The sequence below is a fragment of the Rousettus aegyptiacus genome, unplaced genomic scaffold (genome assembly GCF_014176215.1).
Source record: "Rousettus aegyptiacus isolate mRouAeg1 unplaced genomic scaffold, mRouAeg1.p scaffold_m13_p_14, whole genome shotgun sequence".
In the NCBI taxonomy this organism is placed as follows: domain Eukaryota; kingdom Metazoa; phylum Chordata; class Mammalia; order Chiroptera; family Pteropodidae; genus Rousettus; species Rousettus aegyptiacus.
The window spans coordinates 9550015-9571652 of NW_023416289.1; the positions used below are offsets into that span (position 1 = coordinate 9550015).

Below are 21638 nucleotides of genomic sequence, written 5' to 3' on the forward strand. Positions count from 1 at the left end.
AAACTGCCCTGGGGGATGATCCAGCTTCTGGTGCTGAAGGCCAAGGAGGTGGAAGAGGGTCTAGGATCGGCTGAGGTGCCGGCCATCATGTGGGTCCTGGGAGTAGCCGTGTGCCACTCAGTGTGGGAGGAAGCTGAGGCTTTAGGCTTTTGCCTTCACATTTCAGTACAACTGGTGGACCTGTCTTGTCCTGTAGCATCTGGCCCTCCTAGGAAACAGCACACGGGCATCTCTCCAAGGAGTATCTTTAATCAGGGTGATCATAAACATCACATCCTCTCCTCAGAGTAAACCTCACTCCCTAGGCCCCCATATGCATCCAAGTCCTTTGGGGCCAGCAGGGAGGCAGTCTGTTTGCTGCAGTGTCTGGGGACGAGAGCATGACTACCATGAAGAAGGCTGGCCTGCCTTGACTTTTCCACCTAATCAGGATCCTAGGGGGCCCCACCTCTCTTGGAGGGAAGAGGCTGCCCCTAAACCACCACCCAGCTAGGTCTAGGGCAAAGAGAATAGTTAGCTGAGGCCTTGTTTCCGTGCCAACAGTGGATCAGTCTGGGCTGTCAGAACTACCCCCACACCGGACAGCCTTGCTCGGCTCCTTGGCTTGGCCACTTAGGGAATGGTCCTGAAGTGTGATGGGCCAGCCGGGCTCACCCTGGCAGCTATAGGCGCAGCCTCTTGATGTCCTCGCTGCGGAAGTCTATGCGCAGAGCCAGCACTTGGCGTACTTCAACAGGGGTGAGGCGCCATGTCAATGGGCCAGAGTTGGTGCCCCAGTAATCTAGGATCTCGGTCACCTGTGGGAAGAACAGAGACAAGTTAGCAAGGAGGGGACCATCCTGAGAGAAGGCCTTAAGCTCTACCAGATTCCGAGCAGCAGTGCCCAGGACAGAGAAGGTGCTCTGCAGGGCTGGGCTGATGACAGACATGGTTTTGAGGGAGTGGCAGGGATCTAAATTTTGTCTCTGCCTCTCTTCCCAGACACCTTTTCCTGGCTAGGCCAAGGGAGCCCCACCTACCCGCTCCAGATTGAGGATTGTAGCCATCTGGGAGAGCCGGGCAAACTTGTCTCTGATGGTCCAGGTGGTCACCGTGGTAAGGTAGGCAATGAGTGACCTCAGCTCCTTGTCAAACTGCAGACCACCCAGCTGCAGGGGAACAAAAACCCAGTCACTATTTAAGGCCTGGGCCTCTGGCCAAGCAGGACTAGCCCCCAGTTTCCCTCGGTGCTGGGCTGCAGTCAGCTGCAAGGCCTCAGAAGCCAGGGCAGCACTGGGCTCAGGCAGGGCCTGGGGGTAGCAGACAGGGGACACAAGTCCTGGGGTAGCAGGACTCATCTTCCTCAGAGGAGAAATGACAGAGCTGGAGACCTGTGCTCCTTTGACCTTACCCGATTGAAGGTGGATTTTAGCACCACTTTCTCCAACTCGACTGCAACAAAGCTGGTCATGAGGTTGGTCAGACTGTCGTAGATGACTGGAGACAGGCTGGTCTGCACAGATAGGCTAGATATCAGTGGGAGTCCCACCTACCCACTCTGCTTTTCGGGGGATAGGGACAGTTGCATGAGGGCACTGGGGAGTGTTTGTATAGGCTGGGACTTGGAAGGGTTTTCAGGGCTCCCAGCAGGGGTGTGATGAGGAGATGCAGTTTGTTGGTTTGGACAGAGGTGGATAATTCCATAAGCTGGTCCCTAGAGCCTGTGCTCACCTTGAACTCCGCCATCTGCTGCTGCAGGTTAAGGATGAACTGTTGTACCCAAGGATCATTGGCCTCATAGTCATTGAATTCTTCCTATTGTTAGGAAGCAAGGTGGGTCACTGGGGGCTTCTCCAAGAAGCACCACACATCCCCATCCTACTTCCACCCCTCTAAGAAAACAGAAGAGGTCCTTCTTCCCCTGTAGCTTCGGGCTCATCCAGCTTGGACATCCCGGCTAGCAGTAAATGCCACTACTTCTGCATCACACTTCCCACTGGGAAACAGCCCTGGGCGGTTGTGGCACCAGCACAAACAGCTCCTTGGCTGTGGCCACTTAGGGAATGGTCCTGAAGTGTGATGGGCCTGAGAAGTGGGCCTGAGATACGTGTAAGGTCTGGTCTGTTCAGACAGGACAGCTCCACTGCCCTTCAGCTAGGGGCTGGGGGAATGAAGGAAGTAATCCTGGGCTTGATGGCTATCTGTGGTCAGGCTGACCTCCTCGATGTTGTGGGAGACAGAGAGAAAGTTGTTGATCCAAGGCTGCGCCTGGGGCTTGATTGCTGTGCTGTTTAGCTCTGCCAGCCCTTCCTGTGAGGGACAAGGCAGAGGCATCAGACCCAGAATGTGCGCACACCCATCCCTTCCCTTTTTCCTCCTCCGATCTCTTGACTGCCAGGGCATTCTTCCAGCTCTGAGGCTATCTGCAGGCCCTGTCTGAAGTGTGACAGAGATAATGCTGATAAAAGAAGCCAGGAACAACTGGCTCCTTTCCAGATCTGTGCAGATTCAGGTCCAGGCCAAAGATAAGGCCTTGAACGTTGGTCTGTAAACTCTCAAAGGAAGAGATATTAGTGCCTGGTACTAGGCAGCACCTGTTGCTAAGGTCAAGCAACAGGTCCGAGTAACCACGTGGTTTCATTTCCTCTCAGCAGCTGAGGGCTCTTGGCACTGTGGGGACCAAGTGGAGATTCTAGAGGACCAGAATAGCTAGTCTGTCGACATGATGATTGCTGAAAAACCAATGGGGCCTTTCGTCTCAAGGGACTTACACAACTTTGGTGGCTTGCATGCTACCCCCTTACCTCGCCTCCCGGTTTCTTTAAACATGGTGCCCATGATAAGCCAGTAACAATCTTCTCGGAACAACACACAGGCACAGAATTCAGCCAGCAGCTGAACCTAGGGCTTACCTGCAAGAGGTCTCGGAATTTGTTGGATACAGCAGCCAAATCAGAAAGGCAGCTGTCAAACTTGGCCTGGGCCTGCTCCCCTCCAATGCCCTGGCTGAACAGCTTGGTGCAGTCACTCTAGGAAAGAACACCCAGTTTTCAGGCTTCTGAGCATGGGCCATGGGACAGAGGGGAGGGCAACATACAATCAACCATTTCTCCTACTGTGGCCTGCTTTGGGAGGTAAGGCCAATCCTAGGCAAGAGCCCTGGGTGGGTTTCAGGAAACCTGGATTCTATCCTGGTAGCTAGCTACTTGGCTCCTACTTCTCCCATGTAATCCAGAGGTACCAGTGCTAGGATGTGAATAAAACACAAATACCAGACATGTTTTCTCACTGTTAGAGTCAGTTGTTCCTAGCTTAAAATCCTGGCTCAGCCACCTATTAGTTGAGTGACCTTGGTCAAGTGATTTAAAGTTTCTGAACTTTAAATTCGCTGTCTATAAAATGGGAACACAAATTCCTGCTCCCTTGGTGGTTGTGAGTTGGATGAGATGATGCACCAAGTGCTTAGCTCAGTGCCTGGCATATAGTAGGCACTAAAGAGACTCTAGCTATTGTTACAGTTTCTGCTTTTTAATATTGTGGTCTGGCGGCCCAAGGGAAATCATCATGGTTATAGTTACAATTTAAGTGCTTACTGTGTGCCAGGCCTCGTTCTAAGCATTTTATTTTTATTAAGTAGGTACTACTATTATCTGTATTGGGGCACAGAGAAATTAATAACTTACCTAAAGACACACAGCAGTAAGTTGTGGAGCAGGGATTCAAGCTGGGTATTCCGGCTCCAGAGTGCTTGTTCCTAATCCCTACACTATAGCTCAGGTGTAGAGAACTCCACAGGGGCAGCTGCTTAAATGTCACCATGTTTAGGCTGCCAGCTACCCACATTTCTTGTAGCCCCCTTAGGTTTGTGGTTTTGCCTACAGTAGGAGCAGCAGAGAAGAGTTGCAAAGGAACTGAACGATCTACAGCAGCTCTGATCTTTACTATCTTTAGCCATTTAACCTTGTCTGTAAAATGGACATCATGCTACCTGACCTGTTTATCTAAGAGGGTGCTGATAGACTGAGGAAGAACACAGGTGAAATGCAAATCTAAAGGGGATAGGATTTATGGGACTTATTTTTAGCTCTTTGTTATCCTTCTTTTCCTTTCGTTTAGCTATTTCTAGCTCAGTTCTGAATTCCTAACATTTCCCAAAATTCTACTTCAAATACAACAGGCTGATGTTAAGGATGAAGTCAGGAATATAATCAGAGATCCCATGGCTTACAAACAATGACAGTCACCTTGTTAGATGCTGACTCTCACCACCCCCAGCCTGCATGTTGAGCCCAGTGCCTCTTTAGCAAAGCAGCCTCCTCAGTGCAAGTGCCCACAAGGCGGGGCAGGACCCTGGCCTGCTCCTTTCTCAGAGGCAGAGTCTGGGAGTGGCGAAGAGTTGGGGTCGTCATTTTTTAACGCTTAGATTACTCCATGCCATTATCCGTAACTATTAACTACTACTGCTTGCCTCTCATGTACCAGGTGCTTGATAATATTTTGTTCAGTTCTCACAACCACCCTGTGGGGGAGATATCATGCTCCCTGTGTTACAAATAAGGAAACTGAGGCTCAGGGATGTTACAGAACTTGCGTCAGGCCACACAACTGGTCAGTGGTCAAGTGGAGATATGAACTCAGGGGTATGTGACTTCCAAGTCCAAACAATTTTCACTATACTATGCAACCTTCCTTTAAAAAAGAGTAAGAGCAACCGGCTTTGAACAAGGTTTGGTGACTCTACCCCATCGTAATTTCTTGCATTTATAAAGGCCTTTACCATTTTTATAGTGCTTTCAACTGTTTTTTGTTTTTTTTTTTTGTTTTTTAATCCACCCAACAAACCCAAAGTAGGGCAGGATAAAGATCTGTATCTCCTTTAATAGATGAGAGAACTAAGGCCTTCAGAGTTAAGGGACTTGTCCAATGTCACATGCTAAGTATGTCACATGGTGGAAGATCTAATTTGAATTCTTATTTTCCAACTCTTGGGCAAGAGCTCTTCACATTGGTCCAGAGGTGCCTTGCTACCTCTTGATTCACAGCAATCACTAGTGAATCACCTCAAGTGCTCTGAAGGAGAGTTGGCTCAAAGCCAGGGAATGCCAGTCCCCACCAGGATGAGAGTACAGGGCTCCCTTTCAAAATGAGGCCTGGTGGGGGCGGGAGTGGGGCTGGGGGTGAGCTGCAGTGGCTGAAAACTGATAGGCAATTTCCCCAGTACCTCTAGCGTCTTCTTCAGAGTAGAGATGTTTTCACTGCAGATTTCCACGTTGTTCAGAGTCACCTGGGGGAAGAGGACAAAGAATGAACTTCCTGCTCATCCTTGTTTGTACCCACTCCAGTGCCAGACTGGCTGACAGCTGTACTCCTGAGACTCAGATAAGGGCTGAGGAAGGCCCATAGCACTGTCACTAGGCAGGGTGCTCAGGTGTTAGATTGGGCAGAACAGTTAACCAAGTTTGCCTTTTCTCCTGTGCCTGACGCAAGGCAAAGCCAACCTAACCCAAGGTTTCAAATCTTTCTTCTCCATGTTTAGGCACAAAGGTCTGGGAAAAGTCCTGGGGCTTCAAACCTCAACTCCAGGTCAGTGATGCCAAGGCTGACACTCATTAAAGAAATCCTGAGAGCCACCCTACAGGCATTTTCTCATCCATTATCTCCCTGCTCTACCAAATACCCTCTGCAAAATGAGTATTATCAAGCAAGCTTATAGGTGGGAACAAGACTCCTCAGAAGATGAAATGGTTCACCAAAGTCAGTTAAGAATTGATTCAGCAAACATTTATCTAGTGCCCACTATGTGCCAGGCACCAAGGAGAAAGCAATGAACTAAACAGACAAAATTCGCCCCCTCACAGAGTTTACAATCTAAAAGTCAGATAACATATGTATTATATAGTATCAGGTAGTGATACACACCATGAAGAAAAATAAAGCAGGTAAAGGGACAGAAACTCAAGAAAGTGACAAGCCACAGAGCTAGACTCAGGATCCTGAACACTATAGGCCTAGGGCTCCTTCTCTCATAATTCAATTGACTTTTAAGCAAACTGCAGAAATAATAAAAATAATAATAAAAAGCAGCATGTGACAAAAGTGATAATTAAGGCACAAATGGCTATGGCCATTTAGAGGAAAGAATAAATGTTTTAGTCTGAGGTATTCAAGGAAAGCTCCATGGCAGAGTTGTTAACTGAGCTGATTAAAAGGCTAGAACATAACTGACAGGAGATGAAGGTGAGTACATTTCTCTGTTCCCCTAGCCTCTCCTTAGTCCATTGTCCTGTTTGATGTTTTCTTAATGGTATTAGGATGATCCGATACCATCTTGTTTGTTTCTTGCTTGTCTTTCCCAAATGAATGACAGCTCCATGAAAGCAGGAATCTAGTCTTCTTCACCACTGTGTCTCTAGTAGAGCACAGTCCAACAGAACTTTTTTGGTGATGGAAATATTCTAAATCTGAGATATCCAGCATGGTAGCCTCTAGCCACATGTGGCCATTGAGCACTTGAAAGGTGGCTAGTGCAAGTCAGGAACTGGATTTAAAAAATTTAAATTTAAATAGCCGCTTGTAGCTACCATACTGAGCAGTGCAGCTCTAGGACCTGGAATAGTGCCTGATATATAGAAGTTTGTAATAAGTACTTGTTGAATGAGTGAATGAATGTATATGGAAAAGAAATAACATAAGCAGATGCAGTGGCAGAAAACCCCAAAAGGTATTTGGGGATCAGGAGAGGCAGTGCACGGACGTGTGCAGGGACAAAGAAAGAGGTGGAACTGCAGAGGTGGGTAAAGTCAGACTGGGACTTGGGTGGTATGCTGTCCTGTGGATAATGGGGTGGCACTAAGGATTAAAGCAAGTGAAAGCCACACGTGCACAGTTTTGGTTTGGGAATACTAACCCAAAGGCTGTGTTGGGGAGGAATTGGAGTTTGAAAGGATCACAGAACCTCTGAACTGGTGTGCTGGTGGCATGGCCAGGAAGGTAGGGGTGAAGTAGGGAAGAGCTAATTTTCAAGAGATGAGTCAGGAGCTTCAGGATTTCAGGGTAAAAGAAGAATCTCAAAACCCCAGAGACTGAGATTAGAACACCCTACTTGTCTTCCTAAGAATGCTTCTGTGAAAAGTGTCCTACAGCCAATACTAAAAAGTCATGCTGCTGAGAGTGTTAAGGCTGCTTCCACTGTGGATGGATAAGACTTAAGGCCTTTCATTAGCATTCCACAACACAAGGTTGCTAACAGGACAAGCTTCCAGGGAAAAAACTGCATTGTCATGACAGCTCAAGGATGAAGACTACAACATAAATGTTTCCAAGCCATTTATGGGCACCAAGAATAATCTGTCATGAGGAGAAATGGATTTGGGTTCAAACAGTATTGCTTTCAAAGTTTCCTTGTATCAACAGCCCTTGTAAGCAAGGACTCACTCACTGGGCTTATCCCAGCTCATGGTGAATGATATGTCCGTACCATTGGGGAATTCATCTTGACAGATAAATGAATCAAGGTGACGTAAGAAATAGGCCCTGTGATGGTAGTGATGATGTTTCAAGTACTTGGCTACCTGTCACCAAGCATTGAGCATCATCTTTCTTGTTGGCTTTATTTTCTTCTGGGTCCTCAAACAATGAAACTGAATGGGAAAGGCAAATGCACGAATGAACAGTGGCCAGCCTATTGGGGACCTGTGGAGTCAAATAGTGGAAAACAGGACTAGGGTGGCAGGAGGGGTCAGATTCAAGAGGCCTTCAACAAAACACCTGGCAAAGACATCTAGCTTTGTTGTGGTAAGTAGTAGCAAAGAGTCATTTCTGAGCAGAGAAATGAAAAAATGAAATAAGTTCTATAAAAAATGAAGTGGAATATTCGCTTTGGCAGCACATATACTAAAATTGGAACGATACGAATATTAGCATGGGCCTTGCACAAGGATGACACACAAATTCGTGAAGTGTTTCATATTTTGGGGGGATCATTTCATAAACTATGTAAATGTCTAACCATTGCATTGTATACTTGAAGCTAATAAAAATTAAAATAAAAAAATGAAAGGGAATGTAAGCGAAATGAAAAATTTAAGTCAATCCACAATCACATGACGCTGGTTAACAGACATTCTGGCAAAGTTCTCCAAAGACACCACAGTCAGAGGCAACAATTTCTTGGAGTTGATCCTCTTTTTTGGCAACCATGACATTCCAGATCAACAGAACCCATGTCCAAGAAAATATTTTCAACAACAGGAAGAGAGTGGGGCTGCCTAAACAGCAGCTGGATCTGAGGACTAGTTACGGTGGGTTGCCTTGCACAGAGACAAGGTAGATGTTATTAGTATGTTTAGGTTTCTGTATCAGAAAGTAACAGCTCTGAACTCTTTGGGAGTTAAGAATCTGAAAATCTAAGGACTCTGCTTCCAAAATAATAATAATAATAATAATAATAATAATAATAATAATACATGTACATAGTTTTGCACCTAACCCCAGGGTATTCTGAGACCCCACATGTGGACTGTTGGTAGAGAGCTCTGCTACTGGATGTTTCCTTCAGCCTCTGAATCTCGGGGGCCAAGAAGACTCAGAGTCTAGCCAACATAAAGGTGAAGCAGAGTGACCTCTGACAGTACTGTTCCCACTCATGTCAAGACAGCAAGCGTCAGAGAGGCTTGACTGTGAATTCAGGACTCACCTGTTTTCTGGCTCATTACAAACTGCCCGTTAACCTGCTTAAATCCTTTGATACTTCCATGCTTCTCCTTTGCTAGTTGTCATGCAACTGGGAAGACTCACTCCATCATATTTGTCATCATATCTGGGTAGCTCAGGGCTTTAATAAGGTAAACTTTCTGAAGAAATTGAAAGCCTAAGATGTATGCCTGGTAGGTTTAAATGATTGGCACCCACCCATACTGGGGGACCGTCCTCAGAGAATCAGTCTGCAGGCTTGGCACAGATATTTCAGTTGGTTCTGTGGCAGATGTAAGCCAAACTTGATACTCAGTGGAACCTGTTAACAGCTGGGTAGTGCTCTTGGAAATGAGTACCGGGGAGAGCTGACTTCTGGGCAGTGAGTGGTACATGTCCTGGCTTAGGCTGCTCAGAAATAGATCCCTGGGTAAGAAATGGTTTCAGAACCTTCTAGGAGCTTTCCTTAAGGAGTTTTCCTTCTACATAGACACTGGAGGAAAAGTCTCCAGTTTAAAGCTGATTACATTGTGGCTTAGAGGTCACAGTTTAACTTCTTGAGATAAACCAACCCAACTGCCAGTAGCTGGGGCTACGTACCAGGAAGGACAGCTTGGCCTCATCGGTGCTCTCAATGCCTTTTGTGTCAAATTTGCCCTGTTGGAGGCTGCTGTGCATGATGTTCACAGCACTTGTCACCCCACGCTGGATGTCCTGTAAGGTGGTGGCTGGGAAGCCCATCCGCAGTTTGTTACACAGAATGTCCCTAGGGGTACAAAATGGCACACAGGGATTGATGGGGACTAACAGTGCTCAACCTGGCCTTCAGGACTGCAGGAGCAGAGGGCCCACTACCCTGACCCGGCAGCGCAAATTCCTCTTCTGGGAGAATAACCAATCCTCCTGGTCTGTAGGAGACTTTGCTCAGCCCAATAAGGTATGAAATCGTAAGGGATGGAATCTCCCTAAGCCCCAGTTTCCTCATCTATAAATCGGAGCTAATAGTTCCTACCTCACGGGGTTGTAATTAGGCCTGAATAAGAGATCAGCTTAGTGCCTGGCCCGTAGCAATGGTAAGTATGATAGTTAATACTGCAACTACTGCCTTCATATCAACTAGCTGTTTTCTTTCCCAGGTCTGAGGACCAGTGACCCCTCCCATCTAGTCCAGGAAACGTAGACTTGGCCTATAAGGTCTCTGGCTGCTGTGTGGCTATGTGGAGCCAAGGATGTTGTGCTATAGATGGGATCTCATATCCTGTATAGAACTGAACTAGTATCAGAAGGAAAAAAAGGAAGAAACAAGTGAGCCTCAGAATTGATCACTATTAGGACCTTTCTGCCTTCTGAAAAGGAGAAAGGACATCAACCATACCTGAAGTCAGACTCCAGTTCTGTGGTAGCAAGGTTGATCATGGCACAGAGACAGTCGATGCTGGAGCTAGACAGAGCCCGCCCAATGCACTTCTTGACAATGTAGAAGACATCGTCCACCATGCTGGATGTCAACTGGCCCTTCTCATAGGTGTCCAGAGCTACAGCCTACTCAAAAGGCAAAATACCCAATAAGGACCTCAGTTCTATGTGTCCAAGATAGTTCTTGAACAGTCTCTGGTTCTGCTACCTTTTTTATACCTTGTTCATGTTTTTCCCCGCATGGCTTATTCTGGTCACAGCTTGGTGTGGATACTCCTTGTTAAAATAGCTCACTTCCCTGTCGATAACTATATTGCGAAATTAAGTATTTAGGGCTTTTGCCTTGAGGACAACTGTTACCTGGGATGTAAGACATCAGGAGAGGCCCTTCTTCCCCGAGACTCCTCACTCACATACCTCCAGAAAGGCAGGGGAACAAGTAGGCTCCCTAAGGAGCTGAGGTGTTCCTTTTTGATCCTTGGGAAAGAAGTCCCAGCTGGGTCTCCAAAGAGCATGACAACTGCAAAGCGTAACAACTAACCATATCAAGTGGTACCACTCAGTCTGCATGCAAGGGTATTCCAAAGCAGGACCAAGAAACATGACATGCCTTGACCATTTCCTTCAGCCTGACTTCTTGGACAGAAAGCCCATTTCCAAGGGATGGTATCCTCTCTCTGTCTTACCTTATTGACAGTCTCCCTCATGAAGTACTCCTCCATGGTAATATATAAGCCAATTAGCTCCTGCATGGTGCAGCTCAATAAGCAATTATTGAGGAGTTGGTCCAGACACTTCTGGTGCTCTAAGGGACAGCCAAGAAGGAATACTCACTTTTCTGCCTCAAGGGAAATAGATCAACCGTTTTTATTTTTTCAGGTTCCTTTCTAGTCTCTATTCCAAATCTGCACATAATTCACAGTTATAATCACATTATAGGTATAATTTTGTACTGTGCTTTTAAAAATTATATTTTCAATGTTTCTACAGTTTTTTTAGCTCACTTATTTTTAATGTCTATGATATTTTATCCAGTAGACAGTCTAAATTTTTAAAAACTATTCTCCTATTTTTAGACACCTGGGTTATTTCTAAATGTTTTGTATTAATAGAGGTAGTTGGAGATTACAGTAATTGGAGATTGTAGTGAACATTTTTGTTCAAAGAACTTTTTACCTCTTTTTCATTATTTCCTTCGAATTAATTAGTAAGGCTCAAAAGATGTTAAGTTTCCAGGGTAAAGGCTGAAATATACTGGGTATAAAACATTTCATTCTCTAAACCAGTACTGTCTGATAGAATTTTCTGTGATGATGGAAATGTTATCTGTGTTGTCTAATATGGTAGCTGCCATTGAGCAATTGAAATGTGGCTAATATGAATGAGAAACTGAATTTTTAATTTTATTTAATTTTAATTAAATTTAAATAGTTACATGGGGCTCATAGCTACTGTATTAGACAGCACAGCTCTCTGAACAGTGAGTTATTAATAACAATGAGCACCAAATGAACACACATTCTTTAAATACCAATTCAAAGCAAGGCCACTTGGGCCATATAACTAACTGCCCTGTCATGTGTTACTGCCATAAAACATGCAGAATGCCACAGATACTGGGTTGGTTTCAAGTCTCCAATTCAGGGAATTCTGAAAACCTTGCCTAGCAGGAATTAAATGTTCTTACAAACCTGGAGGGTAAGTCTGTAAATGAAATAGCACTGTGCAACCCATTTTTTTCAATGTATTTATCCCTTCAAAAATTGTAACTGGGAGACTGAGGGAGCGCATAAAAGGCTTTCTTTACACTATATACTCTTTTTGTATACTCTGTACTACATACTCTTTTCTAAATGTTGAGGTATAATTTATGTACCATGAAATTAACCCATGTTATGTATATGATTCAAAGATTTTTCAATAACTTTTATAGAGTTTTACAATTGCTACAATCCAGCTTTGAATATTCCTATCACTCCCCAAAGTTCCCTGGAAGTTGTGTATATTTTTTCTTTCCTTTCTTCATATCTATCTGTCTATAATGTGCATATATCACCTATCTAAATTAAATACCAGGGCTGGTAAGGAAGCATAGTGTGGGGAAAAGATCAGGGGAAAATAATTTAATTATTTGGGGCATTAGCCTTCCTAGTCTATAAAATGATTAGATGGCTTCAAAGACCTACTGCAATTCTCAAATTCACTTAAGTGTAGATCCTCCTGGGAGTCAATTTGACCATAGACCCCCAGATGCTAAGGAGCTCTAGTTATTCCCTTATTAAGAGATCTGTGGCATAACAATGAAATAACAGTGCCAACTATATCCCAGCCTTTCCAGAGAATGTGGAAAACTCCTTTTACCTTGCTTTTCTTCTTCTGAGGCCATAGAGTCCCCCACCTCAAAATCGGAGCTGATTCTTTTCCTGAGGAAGCGTAAGTACAACTCACTGCGGGCATTCATTAGGGTGACTTCAGTCAAGATTGGGTCCAGTTCCCTGAGACACACAAAGGAGAAATAAGCAGGACACTGGATTCTCTCTGATATAAGAGCTACATGGCAAACAAAGTCCCAAACTTCTCCCCACTGGGTCCAGATTTCTGCAGATGGTCATCGCGGCTCTGCTGACCCAATTATAGTCAGAGACAGCTGTCAACCACATATTCCACTTACGTGTTTCACCTGAATCATTCACTCCCTAAAATCCTACCAGGGCTAAATAAGAGACTGAGAGGTACGTTTTCGTTAGCAGTTTGAGCAAAAATGATCAATGCCTCGCGTGGAAAAAAACCATATCTCCCCAACCTCTTGTTTAGCTGCGGTGGGATTTTGAAACATTGCATTAAATTGTCCCATGCTCATTCATCTACTCAGATGAACAGCCAAAACAATCTTGGGAAAAAAAGTTGGAGGACTCACGCTTCCTGATTTCACAACTTACTACAAAGCTACAGCAATCAAAATAGTGTGGTACTGGCATAAGGATAGACCTATAGATTAAATGAGAATCCAGAAATCTTTGCATTGATGGTCAACTGATTTCCAAGGAGAGGCGAAGACAACTCAACAGGAAAGGAATAGTCTTTTTGAAAAACTGTGCTAGGATAACTGAGATCCACATTTAAAAGTAAAGTCGAACCCCTACTTCAGTTTATGTAAACAAATTAACAAATTAAATCATTTTCCACACTGAAGTACAAGAGATCTTTTCAAAACCGAAATCTTGTCTTATCATAATCAAGATTTCCATAGCTCTTAGAAGACCTGGAATGGCCTGACTCTAACAACCTCTTCAGATTCATCTTATATCAGGCTCTCCCCAACTCTTTGTACTTCAACTATGCAGTTTTTCAAATATACGGGGCCTTTGAACATGCTTTTTTCCTGCTCTACCTGAAATACTCTTTACTTCTTACTCCTACTTACTCTTAAGGTCTCAGATCTAAGGTCATTTCCTCAGGAATTTTTCCTTGAATTTCATCAGTTTAGATTACATCCCTTTATTACATGTTCTTCCATAGCCTACACTTAGTATATCATAGTGGTTAACAGCATGCACTCTAGAGTCAGACTGCCTGGACTCTTTTCTTGACTCTGCCACTTTCTAGCTGGATGACCTTGGGCAAATCATTTAACCTGTCTAGGCTTCGGTTTCCTTATCTATGAAAAAAGTTTATGGATTAAATCAGTGATTCTCAACTAAGGGTGATCTTACCTCGCAGAGAACATTTGGCAGTATTTGGAAACATTTTTGGTTGTCACACAACTACAGGGTGTTACCAGGTCTAGTGGGTCAAGGCCAAGGATGCTGCTAAACATTCGACAATGCACAGGATAGTCCTCCAAAATGAAGAATTATCCAGCAAAATGCCAACAGTACAGATGCTGAGAAAGTCTGGATTAAAGGATTTAATATTTTTTAGGTACTCAGAACTATGTCTGGCATATAGTAAAATACTATGTGTTAGGTACTATTATTATCTAATTTATAGACCAGAGCTGCCACAAAGAATTAGGTCTGTTTTGCTCTCTTTGCTTGCTGCCATAACGCCAGTGCCAAGGACCAGTGCCTGGCATGTAATGTGTACTCAGTAAAAATTTGCTGATTGAATGTATATATTTTTATAATTTTCAATTTTCTTTTAACAAGCATATATTCTTTTTTACTAGAAAAAGAAAAAGCTTAAAATTTTAGGACAGTAGTTAACCTTTGAAGGAGGGAGAGGAGGAAAGTCACATTGGGGGCTTAAAAGTATTGGTAATGATCTATTATTCTTTATAAACCACGTATGTGTTATACAGATGCTTTGTTTGCATGATATATTCCATTAAAAAATAAGAATCATAGATAAAACATTTCTAAAACAGACCACATTGTAACATAGTATCTGAATTGTACATGATTCAATACAAATTGTTATGGAGTAAAGAAAAGATGATTACCTTGGTTCTATTTTTTCTGTTGCAGAATTTCTCATCAAGTTGTTCTGGACATGCCGGAACTGCAATACACCACAGAAATGAGATCGCCCTTTCCCACCCTCCTGCCTTTTGCTGATTACTCCACACTTCCAGCATATAAGAATGTTTAGGTTTAGTTTACTTAACAGGTAAGCCGAAAGCAGGCTTTCAAGATGATGAGTCAGAGATTTACTTTTGATTTAGATTCTAATGCGCACCTCTTATTGCATTTAAAAAGGATGCTAACAGTGTTCCAAAGGATTACTGCCTAGAGTCTCTTCGAGTTAAAATCTTTTCTCCTAGAAATAAAATTGTACAGGACTACTCCTATTTCTAAGTCCTGCTCTTACTTTTGCTACTCATAAGAATGGAAAAATCAAGTTCTGAAAAGGAAATGTTACCTTTAGCACTTAAGGAACTTTCACAAACAATATTCCCATCACACTACCAGAAGGCACAGTTGTACATCCTATGATATAGAGAACTGGTTTAATGTTACCGCTGCGTTCCTTTCAGGAAGACCTTGCCAGTTCCTTCTCAGTCTTGTACTAAGGCCACTGTCATCTTGACAACACCTTAAGTCAAAGTAAGCTGGTGATGGGCAAAGTGCAGGCCAGTCTGAATTCATCATTTATGTATCTCCTGTTGCACCTTTTTTCTGTTTCTCCCCTCAATTTATTCCATTCAGCATTCCTGGCTGCTTCCCAACCGCTGTAGCTTCCCCTGCTCACCTGTTGGTGGTAGTTCCTCTGCTTGATGAACTTGTCTACCACTTTCTCCACCTGTCTGTCACATTCCACCTGCAGATATTTTATCAGGCTATAAAGTTTCCCTGGCCCATAATAGGTCTCCACTATCGGTTGGTGAGTTTCCACAATGCGGGCAATCCCTAGAATGAAAAAAGTGAGAGGGTTAGATTCCAAATATTTTTCCCACAAAATAAACTCTTTTCTTCCAGCGAGGACTGACCTGGAGTCTGACTCAACATGTTTTGATTGTTTTACTGCCTCAAATGAATACAAAAGGTTATTGTCAGTGCTGGAAGTCACTAAGCAAATGTATCTGTTAAATATGCACGATGCTTGGCATACCGGCAGGCATTTCATAAATCATACTGACAATTTCTATAAGAGCATTTTTAAAATTCAGCATTGCTTTCTTCCCAGTAATTTATTTTAGGGTTAAATTTACTCTTAGAGTTTGGTCATGAGGGCTGGGGAGGCTCAAACTAATCTTTGCTAATTACATACTAAATTGGGAAGTTAATTCTCTAATAAATCAGTATATAGTGAGCGATGAGATTAAATTAAAGACATTAGGCTAGTGAGGACAGAAGAAAAGCAAAGCTATGGTGCTGGTGTTAACGTCTCCAGTCTCCCTAGAGTGAAGAGGCTTGCCTTCAAACAAGAGAGTGAGTGTATCTGCAAAGATGACTGCAGCTCTTCGATCGCTCATGTCCGTCCCAAGTACCAACAGCAGATTCTCCTCAGCTTTACTGGCCACCTGAAAAAGAAAAAGAAGAGACTCTCTCTATATTTCTCAGACTAAAGGCCAGCCTCAGTTTTCCCAAAAGACTTCTCATTGGCTTTCTTTTTCCCATGTTTCCCTTGATGCTTGGAAGTGTAGGCAGCACATAGGAACCTCCTCTGAAGGCTCTGGGTTGTTTGAGCCTCAGAAAGGACAATGAACTTGAACACAGTGGTAGCTTTTCTTCCATTGAGAGGTCTAACGCTCTCTTTTTCTTTGAAAATACATACTGCCATTAGCCAAGGGAGAGAGTCCCCAATTTCAACAATCATCCCAAAGTATAATTCAAAGTTATCATTAATGGTGTTACATTGAGCAGGACAAGGAATCTGGGCACTGCTGAAGGGACTTTTAAGGGACTAAAAGTATAAGCCATTCAAGGTCCCAGACGACAAAGTACTGATTTAAAAAATATACCATAAAGCAGTTGTATGTTATTTTTAATAAATTAACTTTTCAGAATGGATAAAACACAAACATTTAAATATTCAAAAAGAACAAAGGCGTGTTTGGTGAAAAGTCATGCATCCTCTTACTCCTTCTGCCCCTTTTCAGAGGTGATTACTGTTAACCCTTTCAAAAATATCCTAAGCTTACATAAGCATACATCTTTATTGCCATGCCCCTCATTTGAACAAACCACATATATTAGAGAGTGAAATATGTCAGTACATATGGAACTGTCTTATTTTTCTTAATGGCAGAATTGTGTTCCATTATAGAGAAGTTGGGGGTGGGGGGATAGGATGCACACCGACAGTTAAAAAAACAACCACCTTCTGCGCACATGCCTGCTTCAATTTGCTTCTCTTCATCTAAGGTGGGGGAAGAGGGCTGAGTCTTTAACTGGAGCCTCTTTCTTTTCCAGGATTTCACCTTAAGTGATCTTGTCTCATTGTAGCTTATTTTGAGACTCAAGCCTGGTGATTCTTAAAGCCAGTAACCAACAATTCCGAATGCTCTTAATAGAAGCTAATTCCTGGCTGATAGCTTGAAAAAGGTGAGTCAACTTGTCAGAGAATTGGCATTTTAATTTTCCTATACTCTCACTTGGTCTGTTGGAAATGAATGTGCATCGGATGTCTACACCATGCCTGGTACACAGCGGACTGGCAATACATAGATAAACATTGAATGAATGCATGCATCCAGTCCTGCCAAGCTATAGCAAGAGCAGAAAACGGGAGTCAAATCCAGATGTGAAACAGTATCCACAGACATTGGATCTATCCAGTGCTCCAATCTATAGGCAGAGAACCGTATCTTTATCCTGCCAAGCAAACAGGAGCCATACCTGCTTGCAAAGGTATTCTGAGAATTTGCTTAATCCCTCCTCATGTAAACCCAGCAGTGGGAAGATCTTGAAGAAGCGCTCCACCTGGGGCAGATCCCCTTCCTTAGTGGCGATTGCAAACTTCTCTGTTACAATGGCTTTGAGACGCTCTTCAGCTTCCTGCAGCAATTTTAGGTTAGCATCAATCATGCTCCCTGTGCAAAGGGAAGAAAATGGAAATTAACATCAGGTTTATGCCACTTAGTCTGTGTACCACTTTTCATTCAAAAATATGTATTAAGCACTTACTGCTTGCAAGATACTGTACTAGTAATGTGGATGATTAAAAGATGTATCAGCCATGATCCCATTATCACAGAAATTATAATCAACTCTGTGCACAGATAACTATAATAAAATTCAGTGTATGCTAAGTGTCGTAATAAAGGTGCCCACAAGTCACATTTCTGGTTGAAGTAATCAGAAAAGACTTCCTAGAAAAGGTGATGTACCATCTCTTAAAGATAGGCAAGATTTTATACTTGAATAGGAAGAACATACATTCCAGGCAAAGAAAATGAAATGAGCAGAGGAATATAAACAGAAAAATAAGGAGTATTTGCAGAATATTTTAAGTAACACCATAGTTATATGCTGTGCAGGAAGTCAGCACCCCTAACCCCCATGTTGTTTAAGGGTCAACTATATATACCCTGGCATATAGAGGAGCTCAATAAATATTTACACAATGAATTGATGCATGAGTGAACAGCATGAAATAAAGCTAGAAAGAAGCCTAAAAATCATGACTCAAGATCATGGACCAGGCTAAGAATTCAAATTTTTAAGTAGGCAATACGGTCAAGTGGAAAGAAACCCACTGGCCAAAGGATAGTAAATCTAGATTCAGTTTCCTTTTGTATAAAATGGGAATAACAATGCTGCCTTGGGATAGTTTAGGACCTATAGAGGGTCTATTGCCAGACAAGGACATTCCCTAATAACAGATACCCTTTTCCTGGTTGAGTGTGCCTAGTTCAGATTACAGATATTTGTAACTAAACTAGAAATCAACAGTTTGAGATTGCTGACCTTCTTTGCCCTGTCGGCTGAGCTCGATGACTGACTTGTCCAGGCACAAGTAGCGATGAATGTGGGCTGCAGCCTGTTCATAATCTTCATTCCTCAAAGCTGTCTGAACTCCGTCCATGCAGAACTTCAGGTCCAAGATGTCATCAGCTCTCTGAATGGCTTGATAAAGGCGGTTCTGCAAAAAGACATGGTGCTCAGAAACAATGTCCTATTTTTTTTACAAACATCTCTTCAGAAGGTATGGAGGTTCAGGGACTGAATCTGGTGAACTCAAAAACACTACCACCATTATCACTCACAAAATGTTATTGATGATCAAGGCTACTGACAGGTATCATGCAAATGACCAGATTATTTTAATGGAAGAATAGGTTTTGACTCAAACATCAGCACCATAATTGGATTACCTTGGCCAGGTCAAGCTGACGGACTTTGCTGGACACATTCTCAGCTAGGTTGCAGGTAAAGGTGATCATTCCAGCTAGCTGCTTTGCATCTCCTTCAATGAGCTGCAGGTTGGGACTGGAGATACAAATAGATTTTCAGCACAAATAAATCCATAGGGGCAGAGTGTAGGAGTAAGAGATGGAAATTTTTTTTTTGCAGGAGACTATGTCTTTTGCTTCTTTTGTACCTCTCCCAATTCTTAGCTTAGTTCATTCTATTAAAAGATTTTTTTCAAGAGTGTTTTACTGTAAACGCAGACCTATACATAATAAAAAATTTTCTATAACTACTAAAGACGCCCCTAAGTAGGTACTGCCAAAAAATTAGAGAACATTTTCCCAATTGCTAAGTCAGCATAAAATGCACTTACTAACAATCTGAGATGATTAAAGAGCACTTTTTACGACGAGTATATACACAAAATCTATAAGAACAGTGGTTCTCAAACTTGAGCCATACACCAGAACCATTTGGTATGCTTGTTAAAAATAGATTCTTGAACCCCATCTCCAGAGTTTCTGATTTAGTAGGTTTAGGGGGGTAGGGCTAAAATTTGCATTTCCAATAAGTTTCCAAGTGATGTTGAGGACACTTTGAAAACCATGTAACATACCCTTAGGTATTCACTTACCTTGAGGTAATGCTCCACTGCGTTGTTTCAAACTTAGCTGGCATTTTATAAGAGAAAGTTAGTAAAAATAATAACTTATCCAGTGGACCCTGTTGGAAGTTACAATAGCTCTTGCTGAGATGCAGACTCACCCCATTCGGTGGAGAGTGACCATTTTACTTTCAATGGTGTTTTGCTGTTCCAAAAGAGCATCCAGCTCTCTTTCCACCACTTTCTGAAACACAGGGAAACATAGTCATCAGAATGGTCAGAAGGAACCCTATGAGTTATCTAAACTCAACCACTTAAATGAAAGGTGAATCCTATTTCAAATGTCTTCTTTCCTTCCACTCAGCTCCTTCAGAACATTAACAAACAATACTTAATTTTTTCTCTTATCACATTGCATAATGACTGTTACTTTATGTATATCTTATTTCATCTAGCAGATGAACACCACAAATGGAAGAAATAAACCTTTATTCAATATTATTAGCATAGTGCCTAACACAGAAACACATTTAAAATGTAATGGCTAAACAAATGGGAACTTCCAAGGTGAGTTACAAAAAGTCTTTTCATAGTGCATAATTCTCTCAGCCAAGCCATTTACTGCATTACCTCAATTAATGCGACCTCCTTAAGCTTGAGTTTCATCTTTAAAATAAAGCTAGTATGCATAACCTATAGTTTCATCTTTAAAATAAAGCTAGTATGCATAACCTATAGGACTGCTGTGTAAGCCAAACAAGATAACAAACATAAAGTGCTTAACATAATATGTGGCTTATGGTTCAAAAACAGCCACTAAAGTTAGCTATAGTTACTTGAAACTAATTTAAATAAATTTATTTAAACAAAAATTAGCTATAGAGGTCTCTTAAAATAGTCCAGTAGGATACAGAGGGAAACTTCACCTTGACAATCATCAAACGCAAATACAGAACTAATATTGTTCTGTCTGTAAGAGCAACTTAATTTTCCTCTAAACTCAATGAATGCAAGCTTAGAAATGTTAAGTCAAGAGTACTGAATTTTATAAAGCACATCTTGTTGAAACATATCAAAAACTGCTAGAGCTGGTGCAAATTAATATTTGGAAATATTCAAAGATATCAATGATCCATCCTCCATCTGAAATTGCCTTTTGTGCTCACCCTTATTTAAATGCTTCAAATCAGAGCTTAGATCTCCTTCTTCTGACTGGCAAAAAACCCAAATGACATTCAAAAATGTATTGACAACAACAGGTTGCCACGGAAAAGTGAAGGAGGCAGAGATAAAATATTATGAACTGAAAGGAATCTTGGAGAGAATATAGTCCACGCCCCTCATCTGACACAACGTTAGGGGTACGAAAGATTAAGTGACCTGTCCAAGATTAGACAGTTGTGCCTGAGTCTTAACACCTTAGGCTTCTACCAAGTTCTACACTTCACCGAAACACTGAAATTACACCCTCAAATAACCTCCTACAAGGGAGAGTCTTAGAACGCTTTATTTACAATGACGGCTTGCTTAAATAACAGGGCGAAAGCGTTTCATAATTTTTAAGCTGCTAAATCAAATCAAAAGAGTCCTTATTTTTATTTTGAGAACCAAGCGAGTTGGCATATACTCTCAATCTAACTTTACTATCCCTGAGACCCGTAGTGATTAAGAGCCGAGGAAATCAATGGGGATGGGGGCTAGTCACCCAGATAACAGGGAAAACAAGCTTGGGAGCAACAAACTGAGTGAAGAGAGATGACAGGTCCCAAGAACTACACTCAGATACACTTCAGCTTCTCGAGTAGGTGCTTTTTTGTTCTCCGCGGCAAAGAGAGAGCTTCCCACAGCCCGGATTTCCCGACTGACGGTTCCTACGCCAAATGTCTCTGGATAAAGAGGCTCAGCTCTCCCACCTCCTCGCTGCAGAGCCGTTCGTACACAGCCTCCAGCTCCTGCAGCTCCGTCAGGGAGCGAATAAACTCGGTGGAGATTTCAGAGCAGCGGCCTCCTCCCACCCCTTCAGGCGGCGGAGGCATCCCTAACAGCTTCTGGGAGGACTCGAGGTCCGCCATCTTGGTTCCCATTCCGTGTTTCCGGCCTCTCGAGGCCCCTTCTTCGTTGGCGCGCTGACCTTTGGGGCTGCCCACGGAAGT

General features: G+C 42.8%; 1 protein-coding gene and 1 pseudogene across 2 annotated transcripts; one reads left to right on the plus strand and one right to left on the minus strand.

The window, feature by feature from the left end:
- Nucleotides 1-229: 229 nt before the first annotated feature.
- Nucleotides 230-21574, minus strand: COG4 (component of oligomeric golgi complex 4). 2 transcript variants are annotated; one of them, XM_016164471.2, is made up of 19 exons: nucleotides 21399-21574; nucleotides 19647-19729; nucleotides 18845-18959; nucleotides 18438-18612; nucleotides 17367-17560; nucleotides 15943-16048; nucleotides 15277-15434; nucleotides 14528-14586; nucleotides 12448-12581; nucleotides 10773-10891; nucleotides 10046-10212; nucleotides 9271-9436; nucleotides 5201-5263; nucleotides 2892-3008; nucleotides 2197-2289; nucleotides 1711-1794; nucleotides 1391-1492; nucleotides 1020-1148; nucleotides 230-797 (listed from the first exon to the last, which is right to left on the minus strand). In XM_016164471.2, exons 1-19 carry the CDS (start codon nucleotides 21567-21569, stop codon nucleotides 663-665), a joined length of 2370 nt encoding a protein of 789 aa, XP_016019957.1. In that variant the 5' UTR covers nucleotides 21570-21574; the 3' UTR covers nucleotides 230-662. The 2 variants fall into 2 exon arrangements, with proteins under 2 accessions (XP_016019957.1, XP_016019958.1); XM_016164472.2 differs by lacking the exon at nucleotides 21399-21574 and adding an exon at nucleotides 20652-21391.
- Nucleotides 7853-7952, plus strand: LOC118611525 (annotated as a pseudogene).
- Nucleotides 21575-21638: the final 64 nt, after the last annotated feature.

Excerpts from the sequence above, each read along its gene's own strand:
- COG4 (XM_016164471.2), bottom strand. The coding sequence starts at position 21,569 with ATGGGAACCAAGATGGCGGACCTCGAGTCCTCCCAGAAGCTGTTAGGG. Across the intron at positions 19,730-21,398 it reads AACGGCTCTGCAGCGAGGAG|AAAGTGGTGGAAAGAGAGCT; the intron begins GTGGGAGAGCTG and ends CCTGTGTTTCAG. Across the intron at positions 9,437-10,045 it reads GAACTGGAGTCTGACTTCAG|GGACATTCTGTGTAACAAAC; the intron begins GTATGGTTGATG and ends TTGTACCCCTAG.